Raw genomic sequence first — 27844 nt, forward strand, 5'->3', positions numbered from 1 at the left:
AATCATACAGAAAATACAGTATTTACGTAATAATTTTGAGTTTTTATAAACGGTTACTGCGCAATATTCCTTGGCGTCATATCTGCAAAGTGTTTAATTGGATTGGATTAAAGAAGAAACGTTTGGAGTAATAAAAAAAATCATTCAGAAAATACGGTATTTAAATAATAATTTTGAGTTTTTATAAGTGTTTAGTTTTAAATGATTGTTAGTGCACAATATTCCATGACGTCATATCTGAAAAGTGTTTAATTGGATTGGATTAAAGAAGAGACCTTTGGAGTTTATAAGAAACAAACACGGAATTTGTATGCGTGTAACTGTGACGTTTTAATGGATCTGTCCATTGACCTTTAACCCGAGGATTTCAAGGGTATGTTCTTTCAATATTATTTAACAGCTATATTATGACTCGTAATTACGAAGAACAGTTAGAAATGTGTTGTGAAGACCTTTAATACAAGTTCCGCGAATCAGCCCTGCTAAATCATTTGGGGTTTTCAAGCCAGTTCTCCCGACCAAATAAATGGCGCCAGAACGACGAACGTCACAGGAATCTGGAGATCAAAGAACTGAACAAACGCGATCATCCACCGAGAATGGTGAAAACATAACACAAAAACCTGTCTCGATAGACGGTCAAAAAGACAAGAAATGTTTTATAAAAATTGTTCTTCCCTCGCAAGACGACGAATTCCATTCGAATACAGAAGGAGGATCTACCAAGATAGGCAAAGTTAATACATCTATATCCAGAAATTCAGAAACATCAGAACATTCCCCACAAATTTTGGCTGATAAGAATACACAGTTTGGATATGAACACGATCGCATGACTTGTAATTCTTCTGACACGGGAGGCGATTCGGTTAGAGACGATGTTTTTGACGATAACAAAATAGACCACCATCATGACCTAGAAACAACAATTTTAAATCTATACGCTTCAAAAATTGGGAAACAACCGTTAGAGGAAAAAGAAGATAATTCATTATCGGTTGGGTCACTAAAAGATGCATGTCGAATAAATAATAAGCCAAAGTTAGTCAAACGCACCGAAAAACAGAAACATGGCACGGCGATTGATCGTGTTCGTGCCAGCAACCTGTCTGGAAGTTTTGTGGATATTGGCGGCTGGCAAAATGAGTTACAAAAATCCCCGAGATTTGACCCCCTTTTACAGAAGAGGACAAAAACATTTCCATCTTTAGGTAAAAAGTATAAGCCTGGTATTGGAGAACTGCCTTTCCGGTTTGAACATCACGAGGATTTAAATCGGTACATTAGAGATTATCGTTACACTCATACCTTGGGAGGGGTTGGCCGCAAACAGTACTTGGATGGAGCTTTACAAAATAACATTTACCCCAACAGGTATGTCAATAAATCAATTATTCCCTTAATCTTGTAATCCGATTATTTCATTAAGAGAATAACACGTTCTGTCTACCCTTTGACCAGAATGAAAGACGCATTGAGAGAGAGAGAGAGAGAGGGTTTAACGTCCAATCGACACAAACTAGGTCATTTCGGGACTAACATATGGTTTAATTTTATTTCAATTATTCGCTTGCGCATAGGGGCCTTTAGCAGTGGGAGGAAACCAGAGGACCCGGAGAAAATCCACGAGGTTGGACAGGCGACCCTACGCCTTGTCACGTACAACCGGGGATTCAAAACCACGCCAGTCGACTCAATGACAGACTTTATGATACAACTCGCTCACGCTAAACAGTCAGCCATCCCCCCCCCCCCCCGACGCATTAATAAGAAACAACTTGAACTTATGTCGAGTAATATACGTCATAATTCTATAAAATACAATTACTGCTTATTACTGAGCGATGGTTCGACTGTATCAAGCAACTTAGGTCGCTAGAACATTCACTTATCACTTATATTTCAATGGCATTTGGCTAAAATGTTGTAATAAGTCACAAACATTACAGGGCCTTCGCGCCGAAGAGAGGGATATTGAAAATTGCCCCGGCCGTCCTTCTGTTCCGTTTTTTTCCGGATAATATCTGACGAACCATTCAAGATATCTTTATGAAACTTTGTACAAACACGAACCCATTATAGTAGTTGTGCATTTTGTTAATTCGAAAATTATCGGATTTAAAAATTTGATTTAGTATCGTGTCATAATTAAGGGCGAAGGATGTTGAGGACTGAATTTTATTGTGTTTTTTGTGTATGGCATATAGAATATATTCAATTGTGGAAAATTAGAAATCCATGCTTTATGACGTACGCAACCTGTTACTCGCTTTATAACTGCCGAATTAAGAAGAGACGCAGACGGATTAGACAAACCATGGTTTGCAATAAGAAAGACGAATATCGGGTTTCGTCGACAATAAGTCATGGTTATCATATCTAGGAGCACTGCAAGGATCCGTACATAGGTCAGATCTTTTGCTTGTGTGCATATATCACCTCTGGGGACTGTGGTCTATATGTAAAAATTATGGACTTCGAGGCTCGCGTTTTGTGGAGTGTGAAATACCGTTTGTATCATCGAATACTTAATTCGCAGGTACTGGAAGGGATTAAATGTTTTTACATTACCTTGGGTCTAATGTATTACAGTAGGTACAAGTTATATCACACTCAGTGAAGACGTTTCGCCCTCGAACACTACTCACCCCATGTAAAGCTTGTTGTTGTTCTTAGTGTTTAACGTCCGCTTCCACCGAAGGTGATATCGCAGACAAGTCTTATTATTATTTCTTTTATTATCTTAGCGCACGCGCAGGGGTCTTTCCTGAGGGAGGAAAACAGAGTACCCGCAGTAAACCCACGAGGTTGAGAAGGCGCCCCTATCTCCAAGCCACATACGCTCACACCAGCGATCGAAACAGCCGCAAGCCAGAGGTGAGCGGCCAGCTAGAGGTCGAAACGCGGCACTCTAGACCACTAGGCCACACCAACCCCCAGTAAAAAGCTTCATATTAATCCCTTTAAATGTCGGTGACCCCATTGGATAATCCTTACTTACTACGTTCAGTTTATATTTATTAGCTTTTATTTATTCTGTTTGCAGTCTTACTGGAGGTCAATGGTCGTTGAGGAGCCCGAACTTTCGTATAAAAACTACCGACCCGACGTCAAGAACATTTCTACCACAAACTCAACGAAGTATCGGCAATCTCCATCCGGGATGCATCCTTTGTGAAAAAGAAAAGTTTAGATTAAGAAACAGTTTTCCAAAACGAGTGTACTTAAGTTGGAACCAATATATGGCTTTATGCAAGTCAAATACCGCCTTGATGTCCCAGGCTACTAATTACTCTATCGACACAACATCAAGCCAAGCCACGCCACGAGCAGTGACGTCATATTCCCCAACACGCCCGGAATTTCTGATGAACCAACGCGAGAAATCTTACGACATTGGATGTAAATATGGAAAAGAATCCAACGGTGCAAAGACTGGATCAAATGAACGAAAAAAGATTGACCCGAGTTCCCTAGCTATGGACAAAACGTTACTTGTTTATCGTCTGAGGGGGAAAATGAAGAATTCAGTTAATGGCGGGAAACACGACTCGAATGAAACATCCAACTTTGACACGAATAATTCACTGACCTTAAAAAACACCCCAAATCCACTTTAAATTTATCAAGACCTCTATGCAATATTTAAAAGAATGTTTTTAAAAGAAAACAAATACGACGATTTTGTAAATATAAATTTATTAAATGTCTATTAATTGGTGCTATTATGTTTCCTGTTTGAAATAATACTTAGTAGCATCTTGATCTTCTAATATTGTAATGTCTTTATCTTCATCTGCAGAAAAAAAATGATCAACGTAAATACACAATGGCAATCTCGTGCCGGATTAAGCTTGCATGGGACCCCTGGCTGAAAATGTCACTGAGGTCCTTACATCAACAGTAAAAAGCAAGGACATTCTGGCAATTGTACTTCACACTCACACAAATTGATGGTAGATATATAGATGTCTTTGGAACAAACATATACAACATAATAAATTATAAATGAAATGAAATGGGGTTTAACGTTCTACTGTTCTGCTTCTAAACTGGGCTAATGAAGACGAGCATACGCCATACAGTGTGCTATAAGGGAAATTTTGCCCGGGCAGCGGCGCTACGGCCTACTCTTATATCGAATTCCAACTGCCAAGGGATCTTTTACGTGCATGCTAATGTATACACGGGACCTCGGTTTTTTGTTCGATCCGAACGACTAGACAGCTGTCCTTGTCAGATCCTCCGTCATGCACAACTGACAAGGGGAAACCACGACGAAAAATCCTTATGAACTTTTTCGGCCAATGCAGGGATCGAACACCCGACCTCCAGGCTAGTGAGCCAGCGTCTTACCAACTTAGCCACGTGATCCCCCTAATAAATTTACTTTACATTATATAAAATAAAAACTTAGAACTAATTTAAGGCCTTTTTAATATTGCGGACCCTGACTGCAGTCTAGTCAGCACTCTCTCCACCCACGCCCCGTTAATCCGACCATGTGTTAATCTCGAACGTTATGAACTTATACAGAACTGCACACGCGTCATAATTTATAGGAGTGCACTTGGATGTTTGCTAGTTGTGTCACATTAAATGTTATCTAAGAATAGCTTGTTTATTTTCGATCATAAATATTTCAGACAACGTATTCGGTTCTAAGCAACACTTACAAGTATTATTTGCTCATTAACCCTTGCTAAACTTATTATGGATAAAACGGTGTTCTGATTAACAGATGTCGACTTTTTCGGTATTGATTACCGTAATTACTACCATCTTGACATAAACAGGAATTTGACAATTTGAAATTTGGTTTAACTTCTACTGTTCTACACCGACTGGGATAATGAATACGTGCATACGCCATGCATTGTGCTATGACGGAAATTTTGCCCGGACAGCGGTACTACAGTATTCTCTTATTTCGAATTCTAACTGTAAAGGATTCTTTTACATTCACTCCGTTGTGTACACAGGATCCCGAAAGACTTGACACGGGGAACTTTATTCTTGGCCCAAACCGAAAGCGAAACCGAGATCTCGTGGTTAGCGAGCCAGCGCCTTACTCACTGAGCCACCGTAACATGGTTACAAGAACTAACAGTCCATTAAATTTACTATGGTGTACTGCTAGTCATTTGTCTCATTAAATCAAGGGTGGGGGATGGGGGGCGAATGATTAGCGCATGCGCGTTGTATCACAAGGTCTGTCATTGAGTCAATTGGCGTGGTTTCGATTCCCCGGTTGTACGTGGGTTTTTTAATCAGGGTCCTCCTACGGGCAAGCGAATTATTAAATTGAACCATATGTTAGTCCCGAAATGACCTAGTATCTCTCTCTCTCTCTCTCTCTCTCTCTCTCTCTCTCATTAAGTCATATAAATGTCAGTTTAACAAGATGTGGAAAACAATATAGTTTTGAATAGCTCAACCTAAAATGGTTCTAGCGTAGTGATAATGCCAATCTCATTAAAACCCTGATTCTACTTGCAGGGGCCACCAGAAGCTTAAAAAACAAAGGAAACGAAATATACGGCTGTATATAAACGAGATTGCTAATACTGACTTCTATTCTCTATAATTTCTTTTAACGTTGTAAAATATATTTTAAATACAATACTAACCTGAATGGGAGTATAATTCTTTGTAATCTTGAAGTTGTTTATAGTTAAAATATTCCGGTATTTGTTTACCACCTTTAAGTTGAAAGATTATAGGATCACCTGTTTCTTGTGTTGTAAGTAGTATATGATGACCATCAGTTGTACACCGGGCAGTTCGTAACTACAATACATAATAATAGATAAATCATCTTTAGGCCATTAATCGGGAAATTGCCTTTGAATATGCCCCACTAACCAAGAACAGATTTCAATACTACTGGAATAGAAGATTCTCCAGTTAGAACTGCTATTAATACTTTTGGGGACCCTTGTCAGAATTGATGCCAATACTACTGGGGTAGTGGAGACCCTAGTCAGAATTGATGCCAATACTACTGGGGTGGTGGAGACCCTAGTCAGAATTGATGCCAATACTACTGGGGTGGTGGAGACCCTAGTCAGAATTGATGTCAATACTACTGGGGTGGTGGAAACCTTAGTCAGAATTTTTGTCAATCTACTGGGGTGGTGGAGACCTTAGTCAGAATTGATGTCAATACTACTAGGGTGATGGATACCTTAGTCAGAATTGATGTCAATACTACTGAGGTAGTGGAGACCCTAGTCAGAATTGATTTCAATCTACTGGAGTGGAGACCCTAGTCAGAATGGATGTTAATACTACAGTGTCGTTGCTAAGTGGATGCGACAGGTTTAGGGGTTTAAATCCGAACATTCGGTTGTAATGTTATCTAGTAACTAATATACGTGAACTTTAAAGTACTAGATTACATGTAGTTAGTTACCTCGGCGTCCATGTAGAAAGAAGCTAAACTAGTAAGCTTTTGCCGGTCCCAAACATTCACAGCGTTATCTCCCTTTAATCTACCATAGGTTAGAAAGTACGGACCATTATCTGGCACGGAAACCTGATTACAGTCATCTTTCTCCATTAGTAACGAATCTGTCATAAATAAAAACATAATTTATAAAGTGGATTAAACGTTGTACATAAAAGTATGCCATGCAATATGGAAATAAAATAAAACCAAGTACGAACAATCCAAACCATTAGACAAAATTCGAAGTCCTAAAAAAAAAACGGTATAGGCAAAATAGTGTAATAATGGTAAGCCAGACCTGGGGTTTAACGTCTTACTGTTTTACATCCCTGGTAAAAAGAAGTGGGACATGCGCCGTGCAGTTTACTGAAAGAGAAATTTTGCATGCACGGACAACTGCCCTATGTTCTATCCTATTTCGAATTTCTTGGCCAAGACCACAGTCCTACTCCTGCACCAAGGACAAGAGGGAACCAGGATGGAAATCCCTAAGGACCTTTCTCGGGCAAAAAAAGCGAACTTGTAGCTTCCTTATTTTTGAGCCAACGCTATGCTCACCAAGCCAACCATCGTGGCTCCTTCGAAATCCAGACTTGCATTTGAACAATATATTTCATCAGAATGACAAGGATGAAAGTTAAATTTTACCATTTATAAAGTCATAAACTTTCATGAAGCAATCTTGTTGGTGAATTAGTACAGTACTTGAAGTAAGAAGTTGATAGTTGACAGGGGTTCTGCCGGAAACAGCCGATCTTGCCAACAATCTTTGACTTAGTGTTCCTTTAATACAAAAAGATCATCACAGGCTACTTAAAGAGCACACTAAATGAGCAAACTAAATTTTATGTACTTATAGCCAGTGGTTACTATATACACTTTACGGCAAGTTCACACCAATCTGATTAAAATTAATTGAGCCATCTTCACCCAAAGTCGCAAATATAGACCTTCTGAAAAACGCTCTTAATTCTCTCAGACGGCAGTGACGTTACAGTGACCGAATGCATATTATTAGGAATGTTTATTTCTTAATTACCTGTACACACCAAGATATGTACTCATTAACACCTGACTAATTCCGCAATCCCCTAATTAAATAAAACAATCAACTACACAATAATTTGCTTTGCAATATATTTTCATTTTAGATTCTATTTAGGCAGTCGCTGTAGCCATATTCCCCGTGCCCATTTGATCAGAATAAATTGGAGTACGCCAACGGTAAACCTGTACAATAATGGGTTTCCGACGAAAACAAGATGGATGTTAGATTATTATCAACGGCGCTACGAACATCTATGAAGTCAATAATAATAAAAACACACGTTTATAGTTCTCCATGGGAGACATGGGCAGAAGTGTTACAAATAAATATCGGCATTTAATTCTTTCACCCCACAACAACCCACACGTATATAACCATGGACAGTTATAAACATACAGAAAGGGACCTGCATGGAACCATTAATCCACAAAATATGCGATCTAATTCAGTATTTCGACAGAGTGTTTCCTTATGACCCCGTCGAACCGGGGTGGTGTCCGTACTGCGCTGCTGTGACAGTACGGCGACTAGAAAATGCACATGGTCGCCGTCAAACGTGAAAATGTCCCAAAAAAATTACAAACTTGAAAAAAACCCCGCGTTCTCACAGCTTTACTGGTTAGATCGCAGGACCTTGGCGTTTGTTTTTAACATGCTGAAAGCAAACGCCATGACTCGGCGATCATTGGCGACCATGGAGACCACAGCACATCTGGCGTTTCCACCACGCTTTTACCACGCTTATGGCGATCTTGACGCGCTCTGAGACCCTTATATCCTTCGCCGTAGCAGTGCTGTAAGGACGCCACCCCATCTGACGGGGTATTACGAATCATAAACAGTGCGTGTAAAGTTCAAAATAAAATCTGTTAGGCGCAAGTGACGGCAATAAACGTCCACATTTAAAAATGGTAGAAATAAAAAAAACTATGACCAACAACAGGCCTCCCAGTCTTCGAATAGGTAAATAGTAGCAGAACAGAAGGAGACACATGTAATTCTGTGATTAATTCGAAAAATACTGAATTTCGACAGGGTTTTTCCGTTTGAAACAATGAACCATACCGGCAAGTTTGAAAACAAAAATGATCAAAAACTCTGTTCCCAATAATCCGTGGACAGTTACGGACAGCAGACATAAATAATCTAGTCTTCAAACGTCTATATATATAGAACCAGGAGAAATATACTTACCAGTAAACAAATCACAAACAATAATTTCAATCTTGTCTAATTCTCGATATTTAAACAATATTTTGGATCCTTCAGGAGTTATTATAAAGTCTTTGGCATCAATACCAACTGTGTTTAAACCTAATGTATCAGATGATATAGATTGTTTATAGGTGTAGGTTTGTATATCAAATATATAAAATATAACATCCTCTTCACATTCACCCTCGGTAACTAAAATATTCTCATCTTTATTTACCTGAAATATATCAAATATAGAACAACTGATAACACTTCTTAATATATAGTTATCTGGTAAGTTCCATAACTAACTTTGCCTGTCCCACCTCATGGGTTTTCTCCGGGTCCTCTGGTTTCCTCCAACTGCTAAAGACCCTACGCGAAAGCGAATTATTGAAATAAAATTGAAGCATGTGTTAGTCCCGAAATGACCTAGTTTGTGTCGAGTGGACGTTAAACCCCATTTCTCTCTCTCTCTCGCTCTAACAATTTTGATAGACTGGATAACCTGCTGTATTATGTTCGTCTCACTCCTATGTGACTCCTTTACTGTCTTGTATAATGGACCGTGTTAGTCTCAAAAATCCCTGATTGTGCTGAATGAACGCTAAACCTCATTTCTCCCGGCATTAGCACCATCACATGTTGTTGCCTTGTAATCGTCTTTGCAGTTTTATTTTATTACGATAATGCCCGTAGGTTGCTTCACTTACCGTGAATGATTCTAATTTGTGTTTTTGATTTGCTGATAAGATTTTACTACATTTACCAGTCTGAACATCATAAACTTTTATACTCATTTGTCCTTCACTCCAAGTTATAAATTCTGAAATAAAGAGAATTAATAAGAGAGTCTTATTATATGTTCTAAAGATTCAGAAACTATGTCTAAATAGTAAACTTATTGTCTATTTGATAAGAAATGAAATTTGTGAAAGATACAAGTGCCCTAACTGAATAAGCATAGAAAACAAAAATGAAAAGAAATGACATTTTTTACATTCTAATTTTGACTTTGTCTTTCATTAGAAGAAAATATACCTGACAGCTGTGTCTAAATGGACAAACTGGATGGGTTGATGCTTGGAAATTTCAACTTATCTGTGTCTCAAGGTTGTTTAATATTATGAGTAGCTCGTAAAGGCCCAAGGGATTGGGTGAAATTAATTTCCAATTTTAAGTTTTTGAATTACACAATAGTACAGTCACTACAGCGCACTATGTCATTAATTGATGGTGGTTTAAGATATAAACTTGAGTTTATATTACCTTTACCGTTCTTGATAACTCGTATTTCGTTACCCTGGGATGTGTAAATCTGACCTTCATAGGCCACTTTAAATTCCATGGTAGATAAATCTAGTAGTTTTATTTTAGTATTTCCACATATTAGCACATGTTGGTCATCGATAAATATCTCAAAATTAGGACCCTAAAATGACAAATGAAAGGTTAAATAACATTACAATAATCATAACAGTTCTATAAGACCCTCTCGGAGTGATAACTACAAGAGAATCATTCTAGAAATGTAATTAAAATTCTGTAATTGTCTCTCATGGATTATTTTAATGTGTTCAGTTATTAAACTTACAAATTTGGTCGACTTCTTGATAGGTTTTTGTAAGAAGAGATCATAGAGTTGCCAAGACCAATAAAAACCTCTCTTTATTTTAAAGATGGCGTAACGTGGATTGTTGAACAAAACCGTAGACCTGAAATAATTTCATAAAGGAACAACAGTTTATTAAGGGTTTCAAATTTGGTTGAAGTGTACTGATCTATCCAACAAGTTGTTGTCTAATACAATACCACATCTGACCTATAACAGGTAATTTGAGAATTTAACATATTACATGTAGAACATACAAAACGATGTCCATACTGATGACAACAGTACACATAATTTAAATGTGTGTATGTACCACTAACATTACAGCAATAAAAGTTACATTGGCTCGGCCATAATGCTTCCGGTGCAAAGTCGCGATCCTTGTACAACAGTAGCTAACGACAGAGAATCGTGGGGCAGATCATGAGCTTTATTCATGAAAACGTACACTAAACTATTTCATTGACTAAGAACTAGAATTTGTACTAAGATTCAAACTTCCAGCCAATGAAAAGGTTAAAACCTTCGTGAATTAGGTCCCAGGATGATAACATTCTTACTTACATGACTTTAGCACCTTTGTTTCCATTTCTATCCTGATCACCATCGTCATTATGTTTTCTATTTAAATCCCAGATTCTGACAGCTCTATCTTCAGCTGTGGTAACAACTATACGAGAATCTATTGTCACTATATCTGTTATTTGAGTTGGATGATCAATGAGAACAGACTGACTCTCCTCCACAACATCCCAAATATATACATCAGAATAATAATAAAAATAAACATAGCGACCATCTTGTGTTATCTTTAAAGGCCCCTGAGCAAATATATTTTCTTTTCCTGTAATGTAACAAAACATATAATTGAAAAAAATACGATAATTAAGAAATAGCAACTTTGTGCAAATAAAGGGCCACGGTTCGCATCTCGGTGGGGGCCAAAATGGTTCAGTGAGTATGACACTGACTGACCACTCGGCAAACCTCGGCATATTCCGGTACCCTACATCTAACCTCGGCTGTATGATAGTAATTGATATGTACCTACGCCCATACATTTGCGATGCGGCTACCGGTTTACTTTAACAGGAAAACGTGCCGCTTTTACAAAAAAAGTCCCCAAATGGCGTCTTTTGTCGAGTGTATATAACTAAACGAGCAGCGATATTGTCTCAAGGCTGCTGGTTTGATATAATTCCCTGGTAATTCCCCAAACCCAATGCCAAACTTGACGTTTGTTGATATAATACATCATCCGAGACCTTTAAAATAGTTCCAATATGGCGGAATTCGTCATACAGCCGAGATTAGATGCGTAGAATCTGTCGAGGTTTGCCGAATGACTGACTGACATCCAGGGGGTCCTGGGGTCGATCATCATGTTGGGCGATAAAGTTTGTGGAAATTAAGGGCCACGGTTCGCATCTCAGTGGGAGTCAAAAATGGCTCAGGGAGTATGACAATGTGACAATGGATGACATCCAGAGTGGGGGGTGGGGGCGGGGGGGGGGGGCTGGGTTCGATCTAGATGTTGGGGTTGGGCGATAGAGTTCCTCGGGATTTTCCAGAGTGGTTTCCCTTTGTCAGTGGTCCAGGATAGATGGCTTGAATCGGATTTGATGTTTGTTAAACGGAATTTACACACATACTCGTTGGACGTAAAAGAACCATTGACAAACACCACTGTCTGAGCAAAATTACGTATGGGAATAAAGCCTATTGTAGAAGTCCGTGGTGTCAGTTATCTGAGGCGAGTCTTAAATGTGCAAACAAACATTAGTTAATGAGTATCCCACCTTCAATTGATTTACAGGATGTAAGATCCTGCGTGTCATACACATATAATGCTGGTTTAAACTTGTGACTGGTGTACAATCTGGTAGAATCTGGTGAAAACACGAACACCTCACAAAAACCTTCTATAATACCAGTAAAACTTCTAGTTAAAACATCAAATATAACTAGATCTTTTTTCTGGTTACATGTTGATGCTACATATTTCTCACATCCTGAAACACATTATAAAATAATTATTATACTTTCAGTTAGTTTGGAATAATTTGATCTACGGATAGAGGATTTCTGGGGTCCTAATTAACCGAAAATAGGTTTGTGGACAGCTACTGTTTACATGCAGTTATTTTTGTTGCAGCTTCTGGTGTTTAACATTTGCTTTTTAGCACTATTCTACAGTCCGAAGATTGCAAACTCGACAGTCTCGACTGGTAATGCACGTCTCAACGATGGTAAATGATAAATGTTTAACGTTTTACTCAGGAAGATGGTACGAGACAATATAAATGAAGTTTCAAGAGTATATACTTACCAGTACTCTGCGACTTATTATCAAGCGTAGCTACAGAACACGTCACTTGTTTAACTAATTTTCCATTGTTCGAGTTATATAGAGATATACCGTTATTATCAACAATACATAGATATTCCTTATTATTACCACATAAACAAAACGTCACTCCATTTGTTATTCTATAAATCTCTATACCGGTATCAATATTATATCCTATAAAACCCACAGAACACTTAAACACCACCACGTGATCTGAACACAGTCTCAACATCTCCATCTTGTCGCCTACTTCATCGAACATCTTGAGTAATCTCCCTTGTTTAACGTCCCACGCGTTTATTGTTTTATCATGGGAACCTGGAAACGACATAATTACATGATAATTTTTTTTTCTTACGAATATAACAAACACCAATTTTGACAGTGGCTATTTATAACAAAAGGTGTTAGGCGTCAAATAGTAATTTCTTCCCGTCTTCATTAGCCCAGGTTAGGAGCAGAACAGTAGGACGTTAAACTTCATTTCATTTCAGTAATTTCTTCGTTTATTCAACATTGTTGGGGGGGGGGGGGCGAATGGTTAGCACGTGCGCGCAGTATCATAAGGCCTGTCATTGAGTCAACTGGCGTTGTTTCGAATCCCCGGTTGTACGCGACAAGGAATTATTGAAATAAAATTAAACCATGTGTTAGTCCCGAAATGGCCTGGTTTGTGTCGAGTGGACGTTAAAGTCTATCTCTCTCTCTCTCTCTCTCTCTCTCTCTCTCTCTCTCTCTCAATCATTGTTAAATTTAGATTCAAAATAGTAAGGGTCTATACAATTCAAAGTCTAAAGATGAAATGAAATTGGATTGGGTATCTTATATCATTAAGGATATAAACACTTCTGTTATTGTTCATTTGGTACCGCTTAAATCGTTAGAAGCCGAGATCTCTCGGTTTCTGTCCCGTTTCTGGTTACAATTAATATTATAGACGTCTTAAAAATAAGTCACCTACATGTAACAGCTATTTGTCCATCACTGGTCATATCAACACTGGTTGGTTTATCACTATGTTGAGCTAAACAATGTACTAGACTCCCTCCTGGTTTTATTAATACACTCTGATTAGGTTCCAGATAATACGATGAACTTTTCTTACAATCTTCTAATAACTGATTCAACGCCTGAAATAATTTAATATAGCGAAATTCCGAAGATAGGCAATACTAGACTATGAAATGGGGTTAGCAGTTTTATGTAAGTAATCTTTGGGATGCAGACCACCAAACTTTCTCTCATTGACTTTAATGTTATTTCTTGCCTCTACATTTTTATGTACATAATCTTAATTAAAAGCAATACCCCTATACACAAAATTCAGTCTCGGGACAGCCCTGGTTTAGCCACCAACCCTGAAAAAACGGACACACAACAGTCACAAATATTAGTATAGATAATAATAAACGACGACGTTAAGCAAGTAATTAGTGGTCTGCCTGCTAAATGGTTAAATGCCCCCAACAACGAAATACAATGTGATCGCAATAGTACCAAACGTACGTGAAAAGACATACCTTTGTTGGCTCAATTCGTCCTAATAACTGTGATGGTAGTTCATTATTATTGTACTGAAGAACATTCTGGGAAAGTTGTAAGGCGTCTTCAACACATTTTATGTCCTCGTCATCTGGATACTGATTCCTAGCTTGGATATAATCTTCCAGTAGCTGTCTATAAAATATTCAAAATACTGTAATATCGTCATTTAAAGATACAATCTCAAATCGTCATGGGGTTAAACATCACCGAGGAAGGCACAAAACGTGGGTCTAATCTTTGGCGTCCCAAATTGGTGTACAATTATTTGTACAGTTATAAAGAGGTAAGCATGACGAAACGGGTTGGGAACCACTGGTTTAGTCGTCCCGTAACCATAGAAATAAAAATAATAATATTAACTCTATTCCTTTTATTTTCACACTTTCGGGGAAAACTTATAGCTGTAATGAAGCAGAACGGAGAAACAAGAAACCCATAGAACCAATATTAGTATAATCTATCCAAACATTATCAGAATTCCAGTTCAAATAAGATATTCTGAAATTCCTCGACGTTTAGTATAACTTAACACAGTTAACATACGACAACAAATTAATGATAGTAAACTATATTACCTTAGTCCCTGAGATTTGAGTTTAGCCAAGATAAACTGAAAACAACACAAACATTCTGATTTGAGTAGTTCAAGTTGATCAGCTTGTAGTCTATGATAAGCTAGATTGTTGATCTTTCTGTAGTTGAACGTTTCGCCAAACATTAATGGTTGAGAAGCAACATGGCGGTCAGCAGATGACGTCTGGTTTGTATTGGTAAATGGTTTAGATCTGCCTGTAAAAGAATGAAAACTAGTAAAGCCATCTATATTGTCGTATGTTCGTTCATTGTAGTGGATTAATGACTAGCTGGAGAAAAAAAAAAGTCTCCACAGAGGTTCATCCAAGCGGGGATCGAGAAGAGCATTTGTATTTGTTCAGACCGGATCTTCACCTATCTGGTGTGACACCTGCGGGGCTAACAAGAAAGTATGTCTATATAGTCTTCAGGATGGGACGGAAAACCGGGGGCCACCAGTGTAAACATTGGCGTACACGTAAAAAAAACCCTTGCCAGTTAAAAATCCCCAAGAAAGTATAGGCGAAAACGCCGATGTCAGGTCATAATTATTTACACACATTGCACAAACAACCATAGAAATTAAAATTATGTGGGATGTTTGTTTCGAAATGAACAAAGAATTTTGTGTTGATGAGACATTATTTCATTCCAATCAACTTAAAATACACCGATCAGCGGCATCGTGTTCTGCATATGTTACAATAGTTTACTAACTTTTGTTGTCCTTCAATTAAAGAAGATATTTTACAAGTTTTACAATATTAATAATTATATATAAGCCAGTGTCGTAGCGTGGCTTGGTAGTACACAGGAAAAGGCGTGTATTACGCCCCTATGAATGCCCCCATCATGTTGAAAGGCTGTGATGCATGGAAGATTTTATGTGTCAGAGGGCGCTATTGTTCCAAATTATTATTACTATTTTATTTCCTTTTGAAATTGTGCGCTCAATGAGAATTGTGCGCCCATACAGCTACACCAGATTATTTCATTACCATGTGCCCAGACACCAGAGAAGTAATCAGCTAATCTCGAGTTCATAGTTTTAGTAATATTAAAATCCATCAGATATCTATCTTTAGCAGCTTCTACAAACTGACGATGATACCAATAAGTTACACGTGAACCATCTGCTCCTCGTACAACTGAAAATAAACAAAATGTTTAACTTCATTCAAATCAACTATTGCTGCTCTTTTTCAGGGTCTATAATATACATTGACCACCGTCAAGACCGGTCGAATTTAGTCTTACTTGTAAATCATTTTTTTTCCTCATTTTAAGTCAAGTCTGTATGTCTGTATTATTACAGGCCCGGGACGGCAAAGCGAATTGAGCGCTTAGGGCTAGCCCAAGGATCCATTTCTTGCAATTTCTATGTAGTCTGCCTCTTGTCCGCAGGTTTGTCTTACCGGTTTTGTTTTGCAATTTGTATCTTGGATCGAAACTAAATCATGTCATGTTTCAGATTATCACTGGATAAATATCCACTCATTGTGTCTAATATAATATTGGATAACAATTCCTTCTGTCCATTCGGGTTTAGAAAATCAATGCGTATTCTCATTATTATCAATATTATGTTTTAGAACGATATTGGATACCACATCCTGCTATTAATTCATGTTTACGAATATCATTGGATAACATATTTTTGTATCAATTCATTTTAACAATTTCATTGGATAGCAGGATATCCTCCTACCATTCACGTTTGACAATTTCATTGGACAATATATTATTTCATTAATGCATATTTTACAATCTCATTGGATAACATAACCATCTTTCAATAACAAATTCTTTTATCAATTATGTTTCAGAATCGCATTGGTTTACATAACTGTCGTTCAAAGAGACTTACCAAAATACTGTTCCAATTCATATCTCATTCTAACTAATATGAGTGGTGGTAGACGACGTATGGGTGGAGTCCAATACATGTATACGTCATTTAATACGTCATCATCACAAGACAAGATGTCTTCCAGTTCGGCTTCAGTGAGTCCACTTTTACCTGAAACGATTGAACTAGATTTAATATGAATACTGAAAACGTTATGGAATGATGCCAAGAGTCTCTTCCAAACGACATTGGGGGACGGTTTGTGCAACATTTCGACCACCAACGCTTCGGTCATAGAGGTTTAAACCACACAAGTTAAGGCCACAGATAGTTCGGTCACAGAGGTTAAAAGAGTGCTAAATGGTGCTAATAAATAAGAGCTAACTAGATAGGGTCAGGGTTAAAAACCTACTTGTCTAAAACATCGATGACCGACACGGGGTTGATATTTTGACATCCTTTTCAATACCGGATACCGATTGCGTCTGGTGTGGGAATATACAAAATCCTTGTTATATGGGAAATATATTGAAATTCACAACATAAAAAACCTACTTACTCAGTGTGAGATATCCTAGTGCACGTGATACGAGCATCTTTCCATGTAAAGCTTCGACTCGACTGAACAAATGATTGACAATACCACGAACAGTGGTCTCCAATTCAGTCGAGTCCCGATTACTATATGATGTCCACTGACAGGCCTCGTCAAACGATAGTTTTAGGAACAGTGGTAACGGACACTTTTTAAAGGCATCCAGTAAAACCGTCATTTGATGGGGTTGAAGTTTCCTTTTTCGTAATTCAAACCATTTACTCAAAATGCCCTTTGCATCTTTTTCTGGTAGGTTAGGAACTTCGATAAACTGTCTGTTGGATTTGGCAGGGAACATTGCCTGTAAATAAGATGATTATACATTGAGTATAAAAACTTGATACGAAATGGGGTTTAACGGGTTAATAAAGACTGGGTAAAAATATGAAAGGTCAATATATATATAAACACATGCTCTAATTTAAAATATAATTCTGTAATCTCGCATTTTTTAAAGCCGACTCCCACTCAGATGGCTGACATCTATGGCGTGTGTAAACAGAAGACCGCGGGGTTTGGGATCTCATCTAATAAACCAGGTAGGAGCAATCTGACACACGACATTTTTATTCCACCCAAATCCAGGCTACAAAAGGGCTCGGGCGAATCTCGCTTTAAGATAGCAACAGGTCACATGATCAACATATATCAGGCGATCGTGAGCACATATAAGGAGACATTCTCCACACGTTCAGATGGGACAAAGGAAAAATAAGTCCCGCCTTGCTGAAATTAAAAAACAAAGTCTTGACAATTGGAATTGAATGACGAGTAGCTAGTATACCGGTGTCCGGGCTAAATTCTCCTTTTAATTATTACACACATGATCACAAAACGGAAATAATAACGGAAGTATTGCGAGACGTTAAACCCCATGCTTCCTTCTGGAACACGACTAACCTGAAGTTTAGGAAAACATTCGTACTGAGGTTCCGGAAGTGTTGATAGAACCACTTTAACATTCTGGGGAAGTTTCCTTGGTAACCAGAACATTTGTTTGGCATTTCCTCCAGGATCCAACTGGTCCAATGAATCCAAGAAAATAATCAATTGGTTCTGTTTAGATGCTGAACCGAGTGATTTTAAAAAGTCGTCTGTTATATCTCGTAAATTCTGAAATTAAAATGTTATGAGGAAAATTCCTTCCGGTTCTAGTTTATAAATACAAACATTACCTGTGCTGTTAAAGAACAACCAGACGATTTTTATTAAGCAAAACATTCTGTCATGCGCTTTAAATAGTAGGGGGGTTGGATGGCCGAATGGTTGGCACATGCGCGCTATATCATAAGGTTTGTCATTGATTTAACTGGCGTGGTTTCGATTCCCCGTTTGTACGTGACAAGGAATAGGGTCCCCTGTTCAACCTTGTGGATTTTCTCCAGGTCCCCCGGTTTCCTCCCACTGCTAAAGACCCCTACGCGGAAGCGAATTATTGAAATAAAATTGAACCATGTGTTAGACCCGAAATGACCTAGTTTGTGTCGAGTGGACGTTAAACCCCATTTCTCTCTCTCTCTTTCTCTCTTTAGATATAGTAATGTCTGGTAATGAGAGCACCCTGCACGTTTCAAGTCAGTAGCTTGAAGCGTATATATGGTATTAGTGTCAGTGGCTTGTGGCACGAAGTAACAGTATATTGTCGCATACATAATATATTATGTCAACGCTTGGGCGACATAATATATTGTGTTGACGCTCCAAGCGTGTTAGCATATTAGACCTGTAGACTCAGTGGAATGTACGCGTCATCAGAGCGGATCCAGGGGTTGGACCATAGGGACCGGTCCATCCCCTTAACAATAGAAAGTGTCCCTGTAAATAAAAGAGGGCATCATTATCAGAAAAAGGGCACCTGTGATGTCAGAATTTCAAAAAAGGGCACTTTTCTTTCGGATTAGGGTTAGGGTTAGGGTTAGGGTTAGGACACAGAAAAGAGAGAAAAAACAGAAAAGAAAAAAACAATCGAAACTTACCGATTCCATGATGGAAAATACCGCCAAAATATGTCTCCGAAGCATTCATTGGTTATCAAAGCGCCAATTAAATCTATCGTTGCAAGTTCATGCCTAGTCACCTCCATCCTAGTTCCAAGCGTTGACATAATATATTATATCGCCCAAGCGTTGACATAATATATTATGTATGCGACAATATACTGTTACTTCGTGCCACAGGCCACTGACACTAATACCATATATACGCTTCAAGCTACTGACTTGAAACGTATCGCCTGATGAGAGTGGATTGGTCCTGATACGAAACATTATTTTATATGTTCTTAGAGTCAAATTGCCAATACCAATAAGTCGATATTCTAATGGAGACGGGAGTGGGGACCTCTCGGTGATGAAGGCGCTGACTCGCTAGCTTGGAGGTCCCGGGTTCGAACCCGGTGTTGGCCACCTAGGAATTTACCGGCGTAGTATTTCCTTGTCAGTGGTGCATGACGAATGATCTGGCAAGGAACAGAGTCTAGTCGTTCGGATGGGGCGAAAACCGAGGGTCCGTGTAGACGTCGGGGTGCACCTACAAAGAACGCAGCGCCTCTTGCCGGGGAAAATGTACCTCATAAACCACTGCATGGGTTGCAACCTTCATTAGCCCAGATGGAGCATATGAGTGGAATGTTAAACCCCATTTCAACTCATTTCTATTGCGATCGAGTAATATAGTGGGTTTCAACGTATGTTTCCGTTTTTAAACATTAAATTAATATATACCGTGTAAGATTTTGCACTAGTTCCGCCATAAATCATATTAATCTGATTGGTTAAACTCAGTAGTAAAGATCCAATTGCAGAACTTTTCGGCGTCGTTCCAATAAATCTGGAAATATAAATTATGATACGGGTTTTATATTAAGTTACAATTCAACAGATGAACTAGTACTAGCAGCAATAAGCTCTGAAAATGGAGTAGTCCATGCGGTGTCAAGCCGGAGAAATCTTTAACTAGAGCACTCCAAGCGGTGTCAAGCAAGGACAGTCGTCAACTAGTCCACGGGTTTTCAAGCGGCCCTATGTGTCATGGGTGCAGAATCTCTTTCTTTAATTTATACTTCTTATTCACAAAATTGAATAAACTGTAAGGGCTTTCGTTTCGTAGCAATTTTAATTTACTTATTGTCAAGGGGCAAACGCCAAACCCCACGAGAGGGTGCGCAGCCGGTGCGCCGCCCCAGGACCCATAAGAGTGTATGTGGCCTATGAATATCAAAGTTCAAAATTGAAATGGGTAATTATGCATGAGTTTTATATTGTGATTCATCTAGATATGACTAGTGTTGGAAAGGAAAGGGGGGGGGGGGCAAAAAGGTCTCGCCCCAGCACACATTTTTTCATCTCATGGCCCTAGGCAGTCTCCTTTGTCATGGACAACGTTTATTTAGTTACCCTTACGTCATTTAAAATATGCTCATTTTCTAGGCACACCTCGCCTTCGTTTTGTTATTTTTCAAAAAATATTTTTAAACAAATGTTTCAGTTATAATTTGCAGTTACCTTAAAAGAGTAATACATTTATTTCCAAGCCAAACTCGACAGTTGTTAGCTGCCATAGCAACTACAGATGTCTTTCCACAACCAGATGTACCATAAACAATACAAGGTTCTCGAGAATCACTCGTCAGGTAGTTTCGTATAGCCTACATTTAAAATAACAGCAAATAAATAGTTTGCAGTTTGCGCAAATGTTAACTTTTGGCGCTAAATGTAAGTCCAGTCGATAAATCAGTCGATACGTTAGGACCATTACCGACGTGTCATCATTATTTGGTAAATTATATCTATTGGCTCAGTGCTTGAGAAGCTCATTCATCACGAACCAGTAGGTCCGGGTTCGATCCCGGTATTGGCCTTAAAACACCTTTGTATTTTTCAACGGGGGTGATCATTAGGTAGTGACCGCTATAATATTTTACCACCTACTTGAATAAAGTGATTCATTGGCACTCCACACTCTCAAGAATGTGTATGCTAATTCTTGAGGACAACATTTTGCCAATATTTACAAAATAGTCAAAATACATCAAACAGAACAATGTCAGGTAGCTTTGAAAGACAATAATCAAAAAAACATTTGCTGTTTACTCGTGTGTAGATATGACCTTTAGAGCACTGCCAAGAATACCAAAGTCCAGATGCTGATATGTCAGAAACGGAAGTGACACTATGACAAGTTACAAAAGACAAATTGGAACGTGTGAGTGGGACTTGAGCACCCTGCACCCCTCGGCCTCTACCCCTGACAATGGAATACCATCCTTTGTGTCTAAATAATCCCTAATAAAGTTAAATACATACATTAAACAGAAGATCCTACCGATAGAGTATTTTGACGACCATGAAAGGCTTGACATTTTTCCTGGCAGAAGGCAGCATGTTGAACGACCTCCTGATATAGCTCACTACTGATCAAAGATTTCTGTTTATTTTCTATAGCTCTCTGTATCATCTCCTTCATATCACTCTCAAAATCTTCACATAGTTTATTTATATACTGTTGATGACTTGATACACCGTTAGGATCTATTCCTAAAACACATAGACAAGCAAACATTTAAAGATACAGTCCCTCGTGTATAATTAGGTTATTTATTCAACCCATTAATTCATATCTTTATGAAATATAATATTTCTAATGGACAAGAAAATAAAATTGTAGACTCAAACATCCAGTACATTAAATGACTAATTAAACTGTTGACCAATGTTTCTGCCATTGATATATGAGCACATGGGTGGCTCAATGTTGTTTGGGAATCGGTAGATATGTTGTGCTATAGGAACCAAGATGGCTGTAGGAGTATGGTACTGGGCCATTAACTAGGGTTTTCCCTTCTAAGTGGTGAGTGTATACCATTGGCACAGCATATTAATGAGGACCCCATCCCACCCACAACCCAACCCCAACAGTTAGAGCAAAAGTAGACTAGTGCCACAGTCCGAGCATAATTCCCTGTACGGTGTATTCCGTTCTCGATAGCCCGTTGGTTCAGAAACGTAGGATGATTTCACGATTATGTTACTTACCCTTTTCTGTCCATGGTATATTGTATGTTTTATAATGATCGTGAGGTAGAGCGGGTTTTAATCTCATCTCTCGTAACTTCTGTAACATTTCCTGAGCTTGAACAACATGATCTTTATTTCCAACACATTCTACAATCAAAGACATCCATAGTTTAACCAAGAGGTATCGGTGGCCATAAGTTAAACTTTACATCGTATAAATGTAATGGGGTTTAAAGTGTCTTCCACGTTACTGTTCGGTTATTTTGAAATTAACATGTAGTAAGTTTTGCTTCTATGGCTTCGTGGCAATGCGAAGGACAGGAGAATTATGCCAAGGCAGTAGCGTTTTCGTTACTCCAAAGCTTCTTTGTCCACACATGTGGACATCACTTTTTGGTCTCACCCGAACGATAAGACCCAGCCTATGACAGGTTAGAGCCAGGCTCGAAAAATCCCGAATATTCTTCTCAGACCATGCCGGGATTAGAACCTAGGATATTTTATCCGAGAGAACAGTGTCCGACTAGCTTTTCTTTTACAGCATGAGTGTTCTCGTCAGATAGGAAAAGTATATTTTGCGAAAAACTGCAATTAGCTCCACCCTTTTACCAATCTGGTTAAAACACAGATCCTGATTAGCTCCACCCCTATTACCTTTATATCTACTGATGAGCTCCACCACTATTACCTTTATATCTACGGATGGGCCCCCCCAATTTACCTTTATATCTACTTATTAGCTCCACCTCTATTACCTATATATCTACTGAATAGCCCCACCCTATTACCTTTATATCTACTGATTAGCTCCACACTATTACCTTTATATCTACTGATTAGCTTCATCCCTATTATCTTTATATCTACTGATTAGCTCCACCCCTATTATCTTTATATCTACTGATTAGCTTCACCCCTATTACCTTTATATCTACCGATGGGCTCTACCCTTTTACCTTTATATCTACTGATTAGCCCTAACCCGATTACTTTTATCTACTGATTGGCTCTACCCTTTAACCATTATATCTACTGAATAGCCCCCTACCCCTATTACATTTATATCTACTGAATAGCCCCACTCCTATTACATTTATATCTATGTATTACCTCCACCCCTATTACCTTTATACCTACTGAATAGCCCCACCCCTATTATATCTACGTATTACCTCCACCGCTATTACCTTTATAGCTACTGAATAGCTCCGCCCCTAGTACCTTTATATCTACTGAATAGCCCCACCCCTATTATATCTACGTATTACCTCCACCCCTATTACCTTTATAGCTACTGAATAGCCCCACCCCTATTACCTTTATATCTACTGAGTAAGTAACTGGAAGGTTGATCATCTATATCATCTATAACACGATGAAACCAGAAACTACGCTCGCCATCTTGTTTAGAATTTAGTATACCACGTCGTATTTCAACTTCAGTAACTGTAACAAATAAAAGAAACAGCTTTAGGCATTGTAATAAATAAAAGGTACAACTGCAGTAAATGTAAAATATAATAAAGGTACAACTTCAGTACAACTTCAGTACAGCAACATAGCGCGTCTTATTTCAACTTTAGTAACTGTAACAAATAAAGGTGCAGATAAAGCTTTTTATTTAAATGAGAAGTGTTACGATTTCGAACACATGATATAATTTATTTTCTGGCGGGGGGGTGGGGGTGGCTCAATAGCAGAATTACCCCCTTTCCCCCATAAGCACTAACTGGTCTAATTTTTTGCATACACCCAACAGGAGTCATTCCAAATATTCTTAAATCTAAAATGGAAGCCCGTCAATTGGAGAACAACCCGCCAAGTTTTGTATGGGTCGTATAGGAATCTGTTGGGGCGGGGGGGGGGGGGGGTATTTTTTTTCTTAAAAACCGCCACTCTGAATAAAAGAATAACAAGAAAAACACTGTGAATGGAACAAGTTCCTGTTTTCAAAATAAGAATGTTCGACTAGTTTATTTAGGACAAAATACCTGACATCAAATATCGTTCAACTTGGTTTTCATCCAGACAGATTTCAGCAGTTGAAATAATAGATTCTTGTAACTTCTCGCTTTCCTCATACCACTTGGTTCGAGCCTTTTTCTTATCGTCTGTATTATGTGAAAGGAATGACGGGATATGTGAACTGATTGGTTGTAATATGTAAATAGGTGGCACGGAATTTTCATCTTTCTTAAACCATCTGGAAATAAAACATTGTCAAGTAAAATTCGTGTAGATATTAAACAAAGAAATCGAGTAAAGTTTTACGACTCGGCAATACTTAAGATTATCATACGGTTTTCCCTACTATTGCGCGTGAAATTCTAGAGAGGAGAATAATAGCTTCAAAAGTGAAATTTACGTCCACTCTTAATCGAATTTCAACTGACACGGGTTCATATACCTGCACACCAAAAGGAAAACATGAGGACTAGACCGCACTGGACGTATCGGCCTCACGGGCGTTCAGTGTCGGATTTAGATGAAGAGAGGCTCCTAGGCTATTCCACGTATGAGGTTCCTCCGCACCCCCCATCTTAGAGGATGATAGAAGTGTTAAACCACAATTGAGCAATGCTTTGATGTGTGACGGATGTTTAAAACTACAGTTTGTGTAACAAAGACTAATGACCTTTTAAAATATCATACACCTAGACCGGATGCCCATAGATCTCGAGGTCCTAGGCTTCAGTATGTCAAGTCGATAGTTAAATCCGGCACTGCAGGCGCTATATAATACATGGAACCGGACCTCAAGTCCTGTGCATTCTAGTCTAAAATTCGGTGTCCCGACGACACACCTGCCACGATCTCCAGATGATAAACACTACGACAGATGATAAACACTATGACAGATGATAAACACTAGATAGATGTACGACAGATGATAAACACTATGACAGATGATAAACACTAGACATATGATAAACACCGCGACAGATGATAAATGTTATTTTTATGCTTACATTACTCACCTGTCCAAGAGTTGTTTCGATTCTTCTGATTTCATGTTATCTTTGATAATCTCAAGCTCACCAGCATCGATTTGCCTTGGAAAATATCGGTAGCCATATTTATGAGACAAGAACGTCTAAAAATTTATAAAAATATTTATGAGATTATTTTTCTTATACTAAATTGATGGGGTGGTAGTCGCGTTTATCAGATAGATTAGTCTCTCGTAAATAATAATATTAAATAATTACAGAATGGCCCCAAATGGATTTCGCCTACTATTCTTCAAATTCCAACTACCAAGGGTTCTTTTACATGCACGCGGAGCTTCAGTGTTTCGTTCCATCCGAATGACTAGACGGTGTTCTTTGCTACGTTCTGCACCACTGACAAATAGCCAACACATTTTGGTGTTTGATTAACAAATGGGGACGGGGGGTGGGGGTGGATGGCGGGCAATGGTCTGTCACCGAGTCAAGTTGTGTGGTTTCGATTCCCCGCTTGTACGTGACAACAAGGATTAGGATCGGCTGTCCAGTCTTGTGGGTTTTCTCCGAGTCCCTCAGTTTCCCCCAACTGCTGAGAACCCCTAACCGCAATTGTATTATTGAAATAAAATTGAACCATATGTTAGTCCCGAAATGACCTAGTTTGTTTCGAGTGGACGTTAAACCCCATAACACCTCTCTCTCTCTCTCTCTCTCTCTCTCTCTCTCTCTCTCAGAATACGATATTTGTCCTTTTAAGCAACGGCGAAAATTCATTTGTGTACCGAAATACAGTACTTACCACAAAAGATGGGCCCGTTGACAATTTCTTACATAAATCAACTTCTCTTAGACAAAGTTCAGAGGTCATATGATCATCTGTGGCCTCATCCCTGACACCCCATCTCATATCAACAACCTGGAACTCATAACCACGTGACTGACAAAATTCTTTTAATTTGGGATAAACTCTTTCTATCAGCGAATTTCTTTCATATAGAGTATCTGAATGAAATGTTAAAATATTTACACACATCAAGTCGCTAATCATTAGAGGGTTGTTATAAAACTCCCGTGAACGTTATCGTCGAACCCGAAGTCGTCTTTTAAACTCACGACACTATGGATGTTTTAGGCCATTGAATTTGGGCCCCGGGTGAATTTCTCCCCGGCCAATTTGGGCCTCTGGCGAACTGCGTCCCGAGCGAAGCCGGGTATTCTGCTAGTTAATACATATATGTAGACATGATCTGTATCTTTATAGGCCGGAAAGTAGATAGTCAAAGCTCCGAAACTTTCATATATATTCCTTTATCCGTGGACCACAGTTATAATTATATATGGATCTGTGCTTGGTATAATTATGGATTGTATGATTAAATCTAAATTCACAATTAATTGTAGAATGGATAAACATACATGAGTTGCGTCAGTTGAATGATTTGTTGGTTCCAAGAGTCTGATTTGAGATTCCTCCAAATTTAAACTTGAGAAATAATAAAGAGCCAGATTTGAGATTCGTGTATGAAACATATTCAAACTAGACTTGTATGAAACATGATAAAATTAGACTTACCAGTAAAGGTACTACTTGTAAATATTCTAACTATTTTAGCTGTAGATGGACATTCAGTTGATAAATCACCACGTAAAATATCTTCTACTTTACTTTTATCTTCCAGATTTCCATTGCTATTATACACATGTTTATAATGGTACACTCGTAATTAATATTAATAGTACATTAAGATGGGAAAAATGATTCAATGTACCTCAGAAAAGGTATAATCTTCTTTCTGATACACAATGCATAGTATACTATTAAGGGCAGGAAGACCACACCACACACAAAACACCCCGACAAGACAAACCTGCTGACAAGGCAAACTACATAGACATTGCAAGAAATAACCAACAAATATATCAAAACAAGTGAATGGTTCGGGGGTGGGGTAGGGCAGCCGTCTGCGCCCACTATGCTGTACAATCATGAAAAAGATATTATGACGTACCAGAAATAATGCAACTGTGTTCGTGTCTTGAACGTCACACAATTTTAATAATAAGAGTGATAATCTGGATAGAATCTCGGGAGAAAATAAAGTACATTCTGCACAGAGCCCGAAATATCCCAAGAGAGACCGGGGGACCAGGGGAATACCCTCGAAGTTGAAGGTTCGACCCTACTTTTTATTTGGCCGGTTACCCTACTGCCTGCCACGTGCAATCTTGGAATCAAAGTTACGTCACTTGACTCAATAACAAACCTTATGATATAAAGCAAACGCGTTAGACCATTCAGACATCTAAACCCCTAACAATAACATGGGCAAAAAAAAAAAAAAATCAAAATCACTGTTAGACAGACTAAAAGACACTGTCAGGCGGGTTCCAAGACATTGTAAAATAGATGGGCTAAAAGCATCCTCGGTATCCTCAGTGGTCTCATTCCGTTCTACTCCACTAGGGATGGGCTAAAAGACACTGTTATAGACTTTGCATTTTGAAACTGTGGCTGATAAAAAGATCAAGATGTTTTCCGATTTGTTAAATTTGTCAACTTACTTGTTATCAGGGTAAGATTGTTCCAGGGGTTGGTTTTCAAGTAGAGAGTAAACAGGTATAGATCCTCCACATCCCATCTTTATCTACCTAGTTTGAAAAGTA

General features: G+C 38.5%; 2 protein-coding genes across 2 annotated transcripts; one reads left to right on the top strand and one right to left on the bottom strand.

The window, feature by feature from the left end:
* The first annotated feature begins 61 nt into the window (after positions 1-61).
* On the top strand, positions 62-3713 carry LOC126824463 (uncharacterized). Its single transcript, XM_050553693.2, has 2 exons — positions 62-1374; positions 3047-3713. The coding sequence occupies exons 1-2, from the start codon at positions 527-529 to the stop codon at positions 3618-3620; spliced, it is 1422 nt and encodes a 473-aa protein (XP_050409650.1). The 5' UTR covers positions 62-526; the 3' UTR covers positions 3621-3713.
* Positions 3575-27819, bottom strand: LOC126824276 (NACHT domain- and WD repeat-containing protein 1). Its single transcript, XM_050553474.1, has 28 exons — positions 27743-27819; positions 26754-26869; positions 25980-26182; positions 25211-25326; positions 24224-24435; positions 23550-23678; positions 22251-22379; positions 21541-21752; positions 20721-20863; positions 19941-20046; positions 18118-18330; positions 17182-17518; positions 16641-16793; positions 15772-15921; positions 14776-14989; positions 14176-14332; positions 13617-13785; positions 12635-12973; positions 12105-12317; positions 10870-11149; positions 10288-10408; positions 9963-10125; positions 9407-9519; positions 8694-8931; positions 7100-7234; positions 6416-6573; positions 5631-5790; positions 3575-3796 (listed from the first exon to the last, which is right to left on the bottom strand). The coding sequence occupies exons 1-28, from the start codon at positions 27817-27819 to the stop codon at positions 3726-3728; spliced, it is 4827 nt and encodes a 1608-aa protein (XP_050409431.1). The 3' UTR covers positions 3575-3725.
* Between the last annotated feature and the right edge of the window lie 25 nt (positions 27820-27844).

This window comes from Patella vulgata, chromosome 6 (genome assembly GCF_932274485.2).
Source record: "Patella vulgata chromosome 6, xgPatVulg1.2, whole genome shotgun sequence".
In the NCBI taxonomy this organism is placed as follows: Eukaryota; Metazoa; Mollusca; class Gastropoda; family Patellidae; genus Patella; species Patella vulgata.

Excerpts from the sequence above, each read along its gene's own strand:
- LOC126824276 (XM_050553474.1), bottom strand. The coding sequence starts at position 27,819 with ATGGGATGTGGAGGATCTATACCTGTTTACTCTCTACTTGAAAACCAA. Across the intron at positions 14,990-15,771 it reads CTCTGGTGTCTGGGCACATG|GCAGATCTAAACCATTTACC; the intron begins GTAATGAAATAA and ends ATTCTTTTACAG. Across the intron at positions 13,786-14,175 it reads GACGAATTGAGCCAACAAAG|GCGTTGAATCAGTTATTAGA; the intron begins GTATGTCTTTTC and ends AAATTATTTCAG.
- LOC126824463 (XM_050553693.2), top strand. The coding sequence starts at position 527 with ATGGCGCCAGAACGACGAACGTCACAGGAATCTGGAGATCAAAGAACT. Across the intron at positions 1,375-3,046 it reads AATAACATTTACCCCAACAG|TCTTACTGGAGGTCAATGGT; the intron begins GTATGTCAATAA and ends TTCTGTTTGCAG.